The sequence below is a fragment of the Ambystoma mexicanum genome, chromosome 1q, assembly GCF_040938575.1.
Source record: "Ambystoma mexicanum isolate Mex_15411 chromosome 1q, UKY_AmexF1_1, whole genome shotgun sequence".
Taxonomy (NCBI): domain Eukaryota; kingdom Metazoa; phylum Chordata; class Amphibia; order Caudata; family Ambystomatidae; genus Ambystoma; species Ambystoma mexicanum.
In genome coordinates this window covers 1414937237-1414952047 of record NC_090922.1, presented here as the reverse complement: position 1 = coordinate 1414952047, position 14811 = coordinate 1414937237, and the positions used below count along the sequence as shown (strand labels likewise).

At 48.3% G+C, this 14811-nt stretch overlaps 1 protein-coding gene across 1 annotated transcript in view; it reads right to left on the bottom strand.

Moving 5' to 3' along the window:
• Positions 1-14811, bottom strand: part of POMGNT1 (protein O-linked mannose N-acetylglucosaminyltransferase 1 (beta 1,2-)) — a 532666-nt gene that overhangs the window by 329836 nt on the left and 188019 nt on the right. Inside the window, exon 12 of the mRNA XM_069642286.1 lies at positions 5365-5406. Coding sequence (XP_069498387.1) covers positions 5365-5406 — 42 coding nt within the window. The remainder of the gene's footprint in view (positions 1-5364; positions 5407-14811) is intronic.

Below are 14811 nucleotides of genomic sequence, written 5' to 3'. Positions count from 1 at the left end.
ATTTGTCCCACCAACCAGTCGTCTTTTGCGTGGCTACTCTAGTCAAGGCGATTTCAAGCTTCAGCAATGCAGCAGGGCTTCACCGGGAAAACCAACCGGCCAGGAGTTTCAGCAAGAGTCTCTTCCAAGTTACTCATACGGATTCCTTCGTCCATGGTCGACGCTGTCTTCCGAGCAAAAGACCTCGCCTTTTATGTAGGTTTCTCCCATTCATTCGCAGCCTAGCTGTCACTCACACAGCAGGGTGGCTGTCCTCCAAGGACAGTCAGCCAATCACCTTTGGGTGCATTCCTGTAACCAAGGGCACTAAGCACCTACCTCACTACCTGACCTGCTAGAAACGCTGGGCCCAGAGGCAGGTTTACTGGTGAATCCTACAAAAGACAAAACCAACAAAGGGACCAAACCTGGTTTGGTGCGCAGAGTAAATCTCAAGAAGGACCTTTCCAACAAGCAATGGTGAAAAAAGAAGATAGGGCCATTTTGACAAAAGGGGCACCCATGTTTGCTTTACTGCAGCTGCAATTGCATCCTGTGGTAGAAACACACAATGATAGGAAAAAGTAAACCACTGTCACCCGCCATTAATTGTAGAAAGGGTAACAAATATATAACATGAGGAACTAGACAAAGGGGATACAAAGCAACCCCTCCAGCACCCTATTAAGATGGTGTGTGCTGGGTCTAGAAAGTTACAAAATCTAAGTAAAGTCAATTTCACTTCACTGTGCTTGGAAACTGTAGTTTAACCAAGAGAAGTTATTTAAACCTTTGGAAAATCTGTGAGACCTCCCTTGAAGTGGCTGTGTGTCACAATGTAAAAAGATGATGTCTATTGAGTTTGTGAGACTCTAAAGTCAAAAGAAACAGTGTTCAAATTAATGAAAAATACATCAGAGATTGGGAGAAAGGTCTCGCTCTCTCCAGGATAGAAATTAAAAGTCCTAAAGTGCAGCAAAAAGAGCTGGGGGTCTCAATGGAGAGAGTTATTAAACACTAAAATGAAAATGCTCTCCAACACTTACTATGATATGATATATGATCGTTTATTTATATAGCGCCTATACATAATGTGTTTCACAGCGCTTCAAGACAAGGGAGGGAACAAGGGAAAATACAACCACATTCTTACAGGCCATGAACAGTAAGGATGTGAAACTAACTATCGTACTCGGCCTCACGACATTTCAGATAGTGTAAGAGCTAAGACATAGATAAGGAAGGGAGGGGGAGAGTGGGAAGGAAATGGAAACAGACAGGCGACTACCGTACTAGGCCCGACGACATTTCTGGTAGAGCCGGAGAAAAACAAAAGGTGACGGAGGGGCGCAGAAAGGGAGGGGAGATACAAAACAAGCGACCATCATACTAGGCCTGACGACCATTCAGATAGAGCTGGAGGCGTGGTGGGGAGCAACACAGTAATGGGAGGGTGGAGGAAACAGACGAGGTTTCTATCATATTAGGTCCAGGGACAATTCTGATAGAGTAAGTGCATATAAGAAAGTAAGGGGAAGAGATAGGAAAAGGAAGAAGGGAAAGGAGGAGAGAAAAGAGTAAGCAGTCAAAAAGAGTGGAGAGGCAAGAGTGGAAAGCGAATACAATTGCAGAAGTCATTAGTAACACATAATGTTGCAAGACTGGATACAAGATGAAGATGGGAACAGCATGATTCAGGGCCACCATGAGTACAAGATGCAAAGAAGTCCAGCATGAGAGTTGAGAAAGAGTGACGCACCGTGAATGAATGAAGCCCATAAAAGTCAAATCCAGCATTGGCCACAAGACAGTGATGGTGAAGGAAGGTACCAGGTGGACAGGTGCTTGCTAAGTGGTGAAAAAGAGCGGCAAGCAGGAAGGCACCAATTGGGCGAGGCTTGCTAAGTGGTGAAAAAGCGTGGCAGGCAGGAAGGCACCAGGTGGGTGGGGCTTAGGCCAGGTGACCTAGATCCACTTGCACCTGCTCCCCATCTGCAAAGGAAAAGAAGCTGGAGGGCTCCTTAAGTAGGAAAACAGAGCGATAAGTAGGAAGGCACTAGGTGGGCGGGGCTTGCTAAGTGGTGAAAAAGAGCAGGAAGCAGGAAGGCACCAGGTGGGTGGGGCTTGCTAAGTGGTGAAAAAGAGCAGCAAGCAGGAAGGCACCAGGTGGGCGGGGCTTGCTAAGTGGTGAAAAAGAGCAGCAAGCAGGAAGGCACCAGGTGGGCGGGGCTTGCTAAGTGGTGAAAAAGAGCAGCAAGCAGGAAGGCACCAGGTGGGTGGGGCTTGCTAAGTGGTGAAAAAGAGCGGCAGGCAGGAAGGCACCAGGTGGGCGGGGCTTAGGCCAGGGGACCTAGATCCACTTGCACCTGCTCCCCATCTGCCGAAAGGACCCTTGTGAAAACAATTCCCAGTGCTAATCTTAGGAGTCGAGCACAATTTCTAGAATACTCATCATCCCCCTAAAATCCCAATTATTAATCTCCAACCACCGCTCAAGTGACAAGCAATTACCACTAATGTACATGGTCAATCTTTTAACGTTTGTTTCGGGCCAAATAATGCGGTTTCCCTGAGCATTAATAGGTATTTTAGAATCAACATAATTCATCTTGCAGGGATTATGTAAAAATTGTGAAATCATAAAAACAGCATGATCGCTCATCTCCATTTGACATGCATCCAATTTACCACATCGCATCCATAGCTCAACATCAATAAGAACATAATCCAAACAGGAAGATGCTCAGCTATTGGACCGGGTAGTACAAAGTGTGTTAGTTGCTTGTCCCTTGTTGTTCAAATATAACGGGCCATGTGAGCTTTCGAGCTGGACACAGTTCAAATCTCTTTTCGTCTACCTTGTATTCTCTACTTGATATAGGTTGCACGAAAAAAAAACTTTTATTTGCGTTGATGGGTGTGAATGTAAATTAGGAGTATTATTATCCCCAGCGATTAACACATTTCCCTCCAGAGTAAACATCCAACCAATAAAGTAGCAAATTCTCAATTGTTTTCAGAATGCCTCGAGTGGCAATACCATCTGGAGGATAGTAGTTCTTTACAATCAGTATTTGTGTCATTGTGCATTTAGAGTCATAAATAATGGCTGACAAGACATAAGGAGTAGAAGGGCCAACTGTACAAGGCTTCAGTTCAAATTGAACTCTAGCTCCAATAGCCAGTCCACCCATAGGCCGGCTTTGGCCTTCTGCATGGCAGGACGGCACAACACAATGTATCCATCTATGTTAAATGGTTTAGTTGCCCAAGTTCCTTCAACTAAAAGACCTTGCAAGAAGTAATATATGATAAACTAGTGGGTGTACCAAAAAGATATAAAACTTCTTGTGTCCCAGCATATCCATTTAATGCTGTAATCAGCTGAGCATGTCAGTTGCCTTTAATGCTCAAGGTGTCGAATATCCAATGGACAACTTCCTTTTGTGCCCTTGTTGCTTTCCTACTTCTAACCGAGGCCAGTAGGCTAGATCTTTCTGTAGCCTGGGTATTAGATTAATCTAAACAATTGGGGCTCATATTTAGGGCTGTACTCCCAGTCACCTTGGTAGTATACCTCCTACATCTAGTCAGTTGGAAACCCAGCTCTTTTAACTCCACTATACAAGAATCAATAGGGCGACAACCTCCAGGGTTATGATTTCTATCAGTGCCCACTTAGTGGGGTTATCAACTACTGGTGGATCAAGTCTTCAGGCCTCATTGACAGGCGAGGTATTTTACGCCATAAATCAAGTAAAAAATGTCTGATTTTAAAGGCGGCTCTCCATTTCTGGGTCTAGTTCCTCAAGCATAACCCATTTCCCAGATGGTAAGGCACTTCCTAGTTCACATTGTGTTGTACTAACTGAAGAAAATTGACTAGGGGATAAAGTATTTGAATAAAAGGAAGACATATTATTAACTGTTGTTACTTGTGTAGGCAATACAGTATCGTTAGAATAAACCCATCCTCTTGTAAATGTTTGCAGAGGGTGTATAGGAGGGGCCTGCAACTTTGTGGTAATTTCTGTCTGCTTTGCAAGGGAAACTACGGCAGCTCACTTGCTGCAACAATCAAAGGCATCCCGGACACAGGAGTCATAATCGACAAAGTAGGTGGTTGTTCAGATCTTGGTTGTAGCCATTTGTTCAGCGGCCCCTGCCGGTAGGTTTTTAGAATTGTGTTTATAATAAATGTTATAGTACTCATTTCCTCAAGGGTATATAACACAAGTATGGATAGTGTGGCACCGTCTCGAAGTAGAAGTACATACAATGCCAACAAACGTTTACTGAGCAGACGGATTAGATATAGTTTTAAGAAACAAGGTATCAAGCTCTGGTAATTTACATGACAATAGTGTGCATTAATAAGCAGCCAACAAGAAAAAAGGGGAGTCATGTAGATTTGCAGGTGGGTAATCGACAACAGTAATATAATCCGCCAAAGGGTTATGAGTGAAACCTGATCTACAAAAAGTGCAAAATATGGTAGAGGAGACTGCCATGTGAGGTGTGACAGAGGTGAAGGGAGAGGTTGCTTGTATGTTGATAGTAATCTGTATGTCTGCAGGCATGTAAAATTGTGCAGTTTGTTGAAAGTAATATGCTACGAAGGAGATGTCTGGTGTGCTGAAAGTTAGCTGTGTGGCAGGTTTCTCTTAATCTTAGCAGTGTCTGCAATTTTTTAGATTAGTTGTACTGGATGTCAATGCAGGTGTCTTCTGCGATGATGTGATGCTGACCTTTGAAGTCAGAGGAGGGGTTGTGAGTACTATGGATGTGAGGTGGTTGTCGAGTTGAGCAGTGGGTAAAGGTAATTGTTTGAACTTAAATTCACCAATGTGTGGTAGGTTTAAAAGGGACATTTGATTAATGTGGTCAATGTGTGCAGTATCTCAGTTACATGGGGATACATAATTGTTTTTTCCTATTGGTTACCTGCTGTAGATGGGTGCCAAGTCACAATTGTATGCTGTCTATGAACCTCTCAGAATCCATTTCTCGCACCATATGTTGTTCCCAAGGCCCAGTAGAACATGGGGAGGGGGGATATAAGGGATGCACGAGGTACGCTTCTGCAACCTGGGCCAAAAGAAGAAATATCTACAATGTTAGCCCACCTCTCTATTGGGTCACCTGTTTTCACTCCACACACCAGCTGCGACCCAAGTGGCAGAGAGAATGCCCCTTGCCGTGTGGTTATACTAGTGGAATAGAACTTCCATGGTTCACTCGCACAGCGCCATACCAGGAAGATTTAGAAAATAAATGCTCACTATGTAAGCCAGGGACAAATAAATGTGATTGACAGGTCAGGAAGTATACAGAGATTCACAGTAGTCTCATAAGAACAAAGGTCATGGCCTCGCACACACTCACCGGGTGAAGATTGAAGGTTGCCGTTAAGCTGGCCTTGTAATGCTAGGATTAAGAAAACAAAGAATGATCAGTGAAGTATTAGCAATGTACTTTAATCATTCATTTCATTTGACAGGGAGAAATTGCAAAAACAAATAGGGATACCGCTAGAAGAGGGAGAAGTCATGTGTCATTAAGAAATACCCAAGAACTCCAGAAGAAATGAGAACAAAAACAATGGAACCTTAAAACAAAAGCCCAAGAACAAAATAACTAAGCTATCCTTCTAGAGATCTAGCACACACCATCAATTAACTCACAAGCAAGGCAGGGCAGTTATCACAAACAGGGAATGCAGGGGCAAGAGAGAGACATTCTCCACTGTCCATTAAAACAATAGTGTCCCAACAGAAGGATTTGATATTCCCAGCATTGTACACCGCTCAAAGGAACTTAACAAGCACTTGCAAGCATGACGCTTGTGCATTTATTTTATACAGACGTTCGATGAAAACACTTTGCCAAGTTCACAAAGCAGCCATCGAAGGGTGTTCCAAGTCCAGACAGAAGCAATGACATTAGTGGCCGAACACAACATAAACAAAAAGCATTACGCCACAAAATGCACCTTTTTTCATCACCAAAGCACCATAGATAACTACTATTCTCAAAGAAATATTACCCAGGAAACCCTGACCCTTTAAAGAGACAGTTATTTAACAAGGGTGTTTTTTAAAGGAGAGAAATAGCAATGAATGTGCCTTGTATGTGTGCAAAAATGTGAGAAACTTGACTAAGGATACAAGGGATACCAACAAATTACCGCTCGGGCCTAGCCCACCCGAATTACAAAAGACGATGGATATATTCATTCAAAATCGTAACAGGAAACATACTTGGCTGGACATGGTATCAAAAAGCATTTGCAAGGAATATGGCTGGGTCCTCCCATGGGAATTAAGTTCACAAGTTCCCAAATTGGAAAATAACAGACTTGCACATGAGTCAAATTTAATTTGGTCGAGATGCTGTAAAGGTGCAAATTCATTGCTGCTAGGGGGCGGCACAGTTATGAGTTGCGGGAGTGCCAGGGAAAGGGGAAGAGGCATTCCTGAACGGGGAGGGAGGGGCGGACGGACATCATTAACAGCTGTAACGTGTAAAGTGTGCCGGTGCAGCTAGAGAAGTCTGTGGGAAAGAGTGGGAGTTGGGGCATCCAGATAGGACAGGGACAGGGGTAGTAGCAGCAGTATACTATATCATGAACCACACAGCAGCCATGTTGAGAGACAAGCCGCAGGTAAGTCAGTCTCTTGGGCTTTCGCACTCACAGGCCCTGTGTTCAAGGGCTGACATGAATTTCTTGATCACCAAGCCACAGCATTGTGTTGGAAAATTGTTGCAAACTGATCGTTCCCAGGAGACTAGTTGCTGGGAGATGGGTCCAACCGATACTTTCGAAGACAGCGAGACAGATACCTGGGCACTCAGTGGGAAAGGAAGAAATTTAGATAACAAATACAGGCAAATAAGAGCTAAATCACAGTAGAATAAGCGGTTTCAAATCGCCCCCTGGCAAAAGGACCTGGGAAGAGGGCTGTGGGGCGAAGGGATGAGCCAGGAGGTGACCAATCATGGCGAGAGTTTCGGTGTCTGTAGAGTGCAACAATGTTTAGTGCCCTTGCCGATGTCGGCATTGCACATCATTGGTTAGATTCCATGTGAATATCTCCTCCTTGCCAAGCTCAGGTTATGTGGCTCATGAGAACTGGCCACTGGCATATGAATAAAGATCTGGCGGTCAGCACACATACGTGATGCAATGACTCATTGTGGGGCTGTGTGGGAAGGTTCGTAACATCACAGTGGGTGGTGTGGACTGAGGGGGTCAATAGGGCCTACTCATATGAGTGAGTAATGAATGAGTAATGTATAGGTAGCCATAGGGGACTGACCTAGTCCTGCATATAAACTTTGTAGGATGGTTTAACATTTGTGGCAAATTTTGCCCATGTTAATATTATGAAACTCTAAACAATGTTAAGCTTCAGTAGGCAGCACTGACAGCTATCTTCATTCAGTTCTGATCTACTGTTCTGTTTGAATTATGCTCTCCCAGATGCGTCTGAACTTGTAATAAACTTACTTTGTGCTTGGTGTATGCTCCTTATGGGACTTTACTTCTAAAGTCAAGACAACCATGGTATCCACATCTGCACAAAGTGGTGATGTGCGATTCGCATCAAACTCCTGTGCCAGACCAATCTACTGACCCAGCGCGGGGGAATAATGGGCAAGACAACCATGGTTCCTGTGATTACATGCATTTTGAGGACCCCTGATGCATTTTGGAGGCCCCATCGAGATCCTCAGTTCCCACGACCATCCGTGGGAATTTCGGCCACCCTCTGGTGTGGCCTCGGGGGTGGGTCAGGTGAGCCCAGACCAGTTACACATGCACCACCGGGGAGGTCTGCCTGGTCCACAGCACCGCCCGCTTTCAGGTGGAGGGGTAAGTCACAGGGAAGGCTTGGTGCTGGGGGACTCTAGCATCTCTAGGACATGCGAGTTCACCCTCGCATGAACGTGCAATACCATTGTTGCATGCCCACAGAGGAGGGAAAGATTCTCTTTTATGGTGTTTAGAATGCATCCTACACGGGGAGGACTATCAGCCGTAGTAGTCGTAGAGTTTAGTTCCACCCCTTCATAAGGGAGTGGGTGTGTGGCGGGCACATCTGGTGTTGGAGCAGAAGGGTGCGTGGAAAGTGGCGGGCCCCACTAGATGGGAGTTGCGCATAGTGCAGGCGAATGTAGAGTTGTATCATTTTTGGGAACGGGGTGTTTATGATTTTTTACGAAGTGTTAAAGGAGGGCACATGATAGGGTATATGTTAGGTATGGCCGTTGGTCTGTCTTTTGGTATTCTGTTCTTTTTGTAGTAGTTGGAGTATCTGTTGGTTTATGTGGGGTTGAGGTGGAAGGGTTGACACCAGAGAGAACTTGTATATAGTTGTGCCTGGCTTGGTAGTGACAGATGCATGGCCGGAAGAGGAGGAGGTGTGGCCAGACGAGTGCACATTAACTGGAGGTGGGCCTGTGGAGAGGGCCAGTGACTGGATAGGGCACAAGCTGAAGGAGTGGTAAGTATGGATGCAGGAGAAAGTAGGTGGGAGTGGGTGAGCGTGGGAACAGTGTCAGAGGGGATTTTAGGGGTGTTATGCAGGGAATACAAGAATTTGAAGTGTGGGGGAAGGTTTAACTGGATAGGGAGGAGAGCTTCAACTAGAAGTAGAGTAAGGATGTAGACGGTTGGGAATGGCTTTTAGGATGGACACACCCCTAGAACATTTATGTACTAAGTTACCCCAAGTTCGTGATAAGAAATTAAAATACCACATCCAGTGTTTCTGTGAATGGCCCGGAAAGGGAAATTTCGATAGTGGAATAATAGAAAATATGTACTCGTACCTATTGGCAACATGCAAAGCTCAAGAGCAGGCGAAGTATTTTAGGGCTTTGGAAGATCTATGAAGAGAAAAAGGAGGAGCCTGTGAAAAAAAGGCGGGCAGAATATCGACATGACAGAAGGACCCAGCATGCCACCCCCTCCTTACGGGTTGCATCCAACATTGAAGCCCGCCGCAGGGTACACTAACCCAGAGTGTGTGGCCCCAAGTGGGGGGGGGGGACACTCTGAAAAGGGGAAGACAAGTAGCATGGAGGACAGATCTGGGGAACCGAAGGAAAATGGTGACCGAATGTATGTGGCAGACACAGAAAAAAAAGCATGAAACAGTTGGACAGAAGCAGAGCGGGTAATAGAAACGGGGGTGCGGAGGAAGGAGGAGCAGTAACAGACCACTGGGGTGGTGGTGGGTGGACATCAGGAAAGAAAGCTCAAATTGGAGAGTCCGACACGGTGGAAGAAGGAATGGTTATGTCAGATGAGGACTATGAAGTCGCAGAGGAAGAGGCGGCAGAAATAAGTGCGGGGTCGAGCATCCCAGGGTGGCGTAGAAAGAGAAGGGACGCAAGCAAAGAAAGAAGTGGGCTAAGGGATAAACAAGTAGACATTGGTTGACAAGCCTCTGCCATAGAAAGGTGAAGATGGTGATGGCAAAGGTCACAAGAGGGAGGATGGATGCGAAACCCCAGACAATCCAAACATCCCATTATAAAAGGGGAGGGGAAGCACACACTATGTGCCGTGGCAGACGATGGATAGAGATGAACAAGTTACTTTGTTACCTGGTAACATTCTTTCAATGGGATGTTCGACGACTTTTTCCACATCTATGACAGACCACCAACACAGCTGTGCTGCTTCGGAAAATAGTCTGCGTCCTGCGTCGATGCGCTGTCCTCGAGGGCCTCCGTCGAGCCGACATCACCGGATGTTATAAGTAGAACGCACGACGCCCGTAGCCCCAGTTCCGTTTTTTCCGCGAACGTGTTCACTTCGGAGATCTCTGCGCGCCTCGGTCCTTCTGAGTAAGTCTATCGGTTCTTTGAACTTTTTCGTTTGTGAAAGTTTCCCTGATGTCTTTGTCTTCTTCTACCCCGCATCCGGGTTTCAAGAAGTGTTGGGACGGCGGTTCCAAGGTGTTGCTGACGGACCTGCACAACGCCTACCTCTGGTGCCTCGGTGAGGACCACGCCACATGTTTGTGACGATTGCCAGTTATTAACATCGAAGGCCTTGCGGGACCGAAAGAAGAAGCTTTCTGCCGGTAGGGTGTCCAAGCCCCGAAAGTCGAAATCCGCTGGGCTTTCGACCGACGATTCGAGAGGCGACTCTCTGCATCGCCAGTGTAAATCCAGGGGGTCTCGGTCCCGGAGTGGGTCCCGCCATTCCTCTGCCTCTTCGTGGCACTCGCGGAGTGCCATCACCAGTCGCCTTCCTCGTCCAAGGACGCCGCCCATCGGCGAGTTGCTTGTCCAAACAAGCATTCCTCTCCTGCGGAATGGGATTAATTTCTTAAGGAGATGATGGCGATTTTTCAGTCGCAGGGCTCCGTTCCATCCGCGCCCTCGAAAGAAGCCGGCAGGGAACAAACATGCTAGAGCTGCTGCTTGCACGCCTTTGGGCTCGGGTGGTCGGCGCGATCACCAGGAACCTTCGAGGTCCCGGTCGGATAAGGTGGATCGCTCTAGACATGCCCGCTCCAGGTCCCGGTCCTCGACGCCCTCAAGACGGTCAGAGCCTGTGGAGGTCTCCGATTCCATCGACACCTTTCGAGGAGGCTTTATCGGAGGTGCCCCGGAGACCGGTGGAAACCCCAGTGGAAGGCTCTGGCCAAGTCGAAAAATGTGATTTTGCCTTTTTCTGTGCCCTCTTCCAAGGAATTATTCCAGCCTCTTGATTATATTTCTGAGGTGGATGAGGGGTCTGAGGAAGGTTTGGTACCTGATGAGGTTCCTGATGACCTGTTACCTGGTCATAGCCAGTTGGAAGACCTGCGTCAGTCTTTGCGCAACGCCAGTGGTCTTGATACCTTTCCGGTGGTTGAGTTTGGCAGGCCTGAGCCTGGTACGCATGCTGAATCTTCGTACAGGCGCCTCATGTCGAGGGTGATGGAGTACTTGCGGTGGTCTGCGCCACCAGTGGATTTTCTGCAGGATGACCTGACCGATATCTTGGACCAAGGTCCGCCAACTGACCCGTTACTGCCATTCCATATGGCCTTGCAAAGAAGGGTGGCCACGGCTTGGACTGCTCCGAAGAGTCTCCCAGCAGTGGGCAAGTCTTTGCCGAAAATATACCGTCCAGCCAGTAGCGACCCCTGCTACTTGACTACGCACCCCACTCCTGAGAGTTTGGTGGTGCAGGCGGCTATGGCCCCAGCAAAGCAGGTGTCGTACCCTACCATCCCTCCTAGGGACGACAAGTGTTTTGATGGCTGGGCGAAGAAAGTGTTTTCTTCAGGGGGCGGGGGGTATGGCTTTACAGGTGGCCAACTCTGTGTGCCTTAGCACGTTTCACTCACACTCTGTGGAATTGTGTCTCTTTGGTGGCTGAACATATTCCTAAAGGGGAGGAACGGGATGGTTTTCTTGCTCTCATTCAGGATTGCAAGGATGCCATGTGCGAATCCGTTCAGTCGGGTCTGGACATGGCATATTGCCATATTGTGTCAGCCGGTCCATGGCGGCGAGCAACGTAATGCGCAGATTTGCGTGGTTGCGGAAGTCGGGGTTTGCTCCTGATGTACAAGCCCGGCTTCTCAACATGCCCTTTGATAGTGAACATCTTTTTGGCAGCAAGGCTGACGAGAGCCTTGTGAGGTTGCAGCGGCAAGTCGTTGAGCGCTGCAGTTCGCCAACCTCCTACGGGACAGCAATGGAGGGGAGGTTCCTTTCGATACTACTCTTCCTTTGGTAGATCGAGAGGAGCTGCAAGTCAAAGGGGCCACCGTAAGAGTACCAGAGGTGGAAAACAAGGTACTCGAGGTGCCAAGGCCACTCGGGCAGTTGCCTCTTTACCCTCAGGCAATGCCGCAGCCGCTTCAGCTCCGTCATGAGGCCATGTCCCATGGTTCGCCGGTTGGGGGAAGGCTGGCGCAGCATCTTGTAGAATGTCAGATGTGGGGGTTCTGGAGATCATAGCCCACGGCTACTGTCCTCCTTTCCGGCAGAGGCCTCGCGACAATCCACCAGGGATTGTCTCTTTGAAGAGTCCAGATCCGCTCCTTGCGCAGGACATCAAATCCCTGCTGGAGAAAGGTGCCATAGAACTGGTGCCAATAGCGGAGAGGAACAAGGGATGGTATTCCCCTTATTTTTTGATCCCGAAGAAAGACTGTGTATTGAGACCAATCATGGACTTGCGTGGTTTGAGCAAGCTCCTCAAGAAGGACAAGTTGAAGATGGTTACTCTCTCTCAAGTCCTCCATGCCCTTAAACCTCAGGACTAGTTGGTGTCTCTCGACCTCAAGGATGCTTATTTTCATGTGCCGATGCATCCCAAGCACAAGTACCTGAGGTTCGCGGTTGGCGACTCGCATTTTCAGTTTTGGGTCCTGCCGTTCTGATTGACCTCCACCCCAAGGGTTTTCACCAAGCCCATGGTGGTGGCAGCGTATCTCGGGAAAGGGGGGATTCACGTCTATCCCTACCTGGATGATTGGTTGAGCAGGGTGCGCTCTCCCGAGCAAGTCCTGGATCATCCGTCAGTCACCTGCCACTCCCTGCACAGGCTGGGCTTCTCCCTCAATTTAAAGAAGCCCCACTTGACCCCAACCCAGCGGCTCCAGTACATCGGAGCAGTGCTCGACACATCCCTGGGGCAGTTTTTCCCTCCCCGGGTGAGGGCTCGTCACATTCTGCAGATGGTGCTCAAGTTTCAACATGCCCAGAGTTTCCCGGCGTTCGAGTTCTTGAGGTTGCTCGGCCTCATGGCATCCTGCATTCTTGTGGTGCCAGTGGCCAGGTTGCGGATGAGATCTCTGCAATGGGCTCTCAAGCTCCAGTGGTCGCAGTCCTCCGGCAGGATGTCGGACCCCGTTCAGGTGCCACCCTCGGTCGCCCAAGATATTCTGTGGTGGCCCGTTGAAGGCAATCTGATGAGGGGGGCTCCATTTTGGCTACCCTGGCGTAGTGACGTGTCCCTCACGGGATGGGGAGCTCATGCCAACAAGTTGACAGTCAGCGGTCGTTGGTCTCCGTCGGAGTCCAGACTCCATATCAATCTGTTGGAGCTGAGGGCCATCAGGCTAGCCCTGAAGGTTTTTCTGCTGACTGTGCGAGGGAAGAATGTTTTGATTCTGACGGACAACACCGTGGCCATGCACTACCTCAACAAAAAGGGGGGGCAGGGTCACTTCCTCTGTGCAGAGGCGATGCAGCTCTGGTTCTGGGCCATCCAGCAGGAAATTTCGATCTCAGCAGTTCATCTGGCCGGAGACGAAAACGAGGCAGCGGACGCTCTGAGCAGGCAGAGTACGGTCTCCCACGAGTGGGAGCTGGCTCAGGGGATTCTCCTGGAGATCGTCGCCCTTTGGGGGACCCCTCAAGTGGATCTCTTCGCCACCAGTGTCAATCGGAAGTGCAAAAGATTCTGCTCGCGGGAACTTCCTCCAAGAGGAGCCTTAGGGGACTTGTTCGTAGTGGAGTGGTCCTTCCCACTGCTGTACGCGTTTCCTCCAGTTCACGTCATTCTGCAAGTGCTACGGAGGTTACAGAGGTTCGTTTCCCGGATGATCTTCATTGCTCCAGCATGGGCCGGGAGAACGTGGTACCCGGACTTTCGAGAAATGTCCTTCTGCCCTCAAGGCCGTCTTCCCTATCGAGACGATCTGCTCTCACGGGAAGGGGAGGGTCAGGTTCTCCATCCAGAGGTCAAGTCCCTCAACCTTCATGCTTTGCTTCTGAAAGGTTGAGGTATAAGGATTGGGACCTCCCTGAAGACGTGATGGAGGTGTTGCTTTCGGCCAGAAGGCCCGCAACAAAATCCCTGTACCATTGCCGTTGGATAAAGTTCTGCGACTGGTGCAGGGTTCTGAATGTGGATCCTTTTTCATGTGCCATTCCTGTGGTTCTGTCTTTTTTACTTTCCTTAGCCCACAAGGGCCTGCAAGTGGGTACCATTAAAGGTTACCTGGCGGCGCTGTCCATATTTAAGTGCTCGTCTGAGGAGTGTTCTTATTTTAAGATTACTTTATTTTTTCAGTTTCTCAAAGGGCTCTCTAATGTGTTCCCACCGCCCCCTTTCCAGGTGCCCGGTTTGATTATCTGTCATAGATGTGGAATACTTCGGAGGAACCAATCCCTTTGAAATCTGGATATACAGCTTGCCCTCCCTTATGGCAGGGGCCAGCAAATGGATATACATGCTTGAAAAGGAGACAGCAGGGTGATCGGGGACATGAAAATCTTGTTTGCTTTAATAATATGGAAGAGAGGGGACAGAATATGGGCACAAGCAGGTTAGAATGGGGTTAAACCAAGAACAAAATATACACAATGTAGCTCACCCTTTAATAACTGTCAAGCCCATGTATGGATGGTGTTAAGGAGCGTGTGACCGATACCTCGGTTCTTGGGGCCGTGATGGCCTGTAAAATGAAGCCAGACGAGGACCCTGCAGAATATATAAGACAAATACAGGAGCTGTGGAAACTAGAGGTGAAAATCTTGGGATGAATACAAAACAATTTTCTAACACATCCTGGTCTGAGGGCTTCTCCTAGACAAAACTCTCCAAAGAATGAGCAGTGCACACCCCAACCCACACAGACATGGATTCCTGCCAACAGGGGGCAGGCAGGAGGTCCCGGTAGAGGGTGTGCGACAGCATGGAGGGTACATGCAGTCACACTATGCCTCATAGTAGGGGATGCAGCAGCCCGGGTTTTACCCACAAGTAAGGGTGTACCAGCCAATGGGGTATTACTGATTAGGAAGAGGACACCCACAAATGGGACCAGGGTGCAGGGGGAGAAGAGAGGCTAATATAGAGGAGCAGGG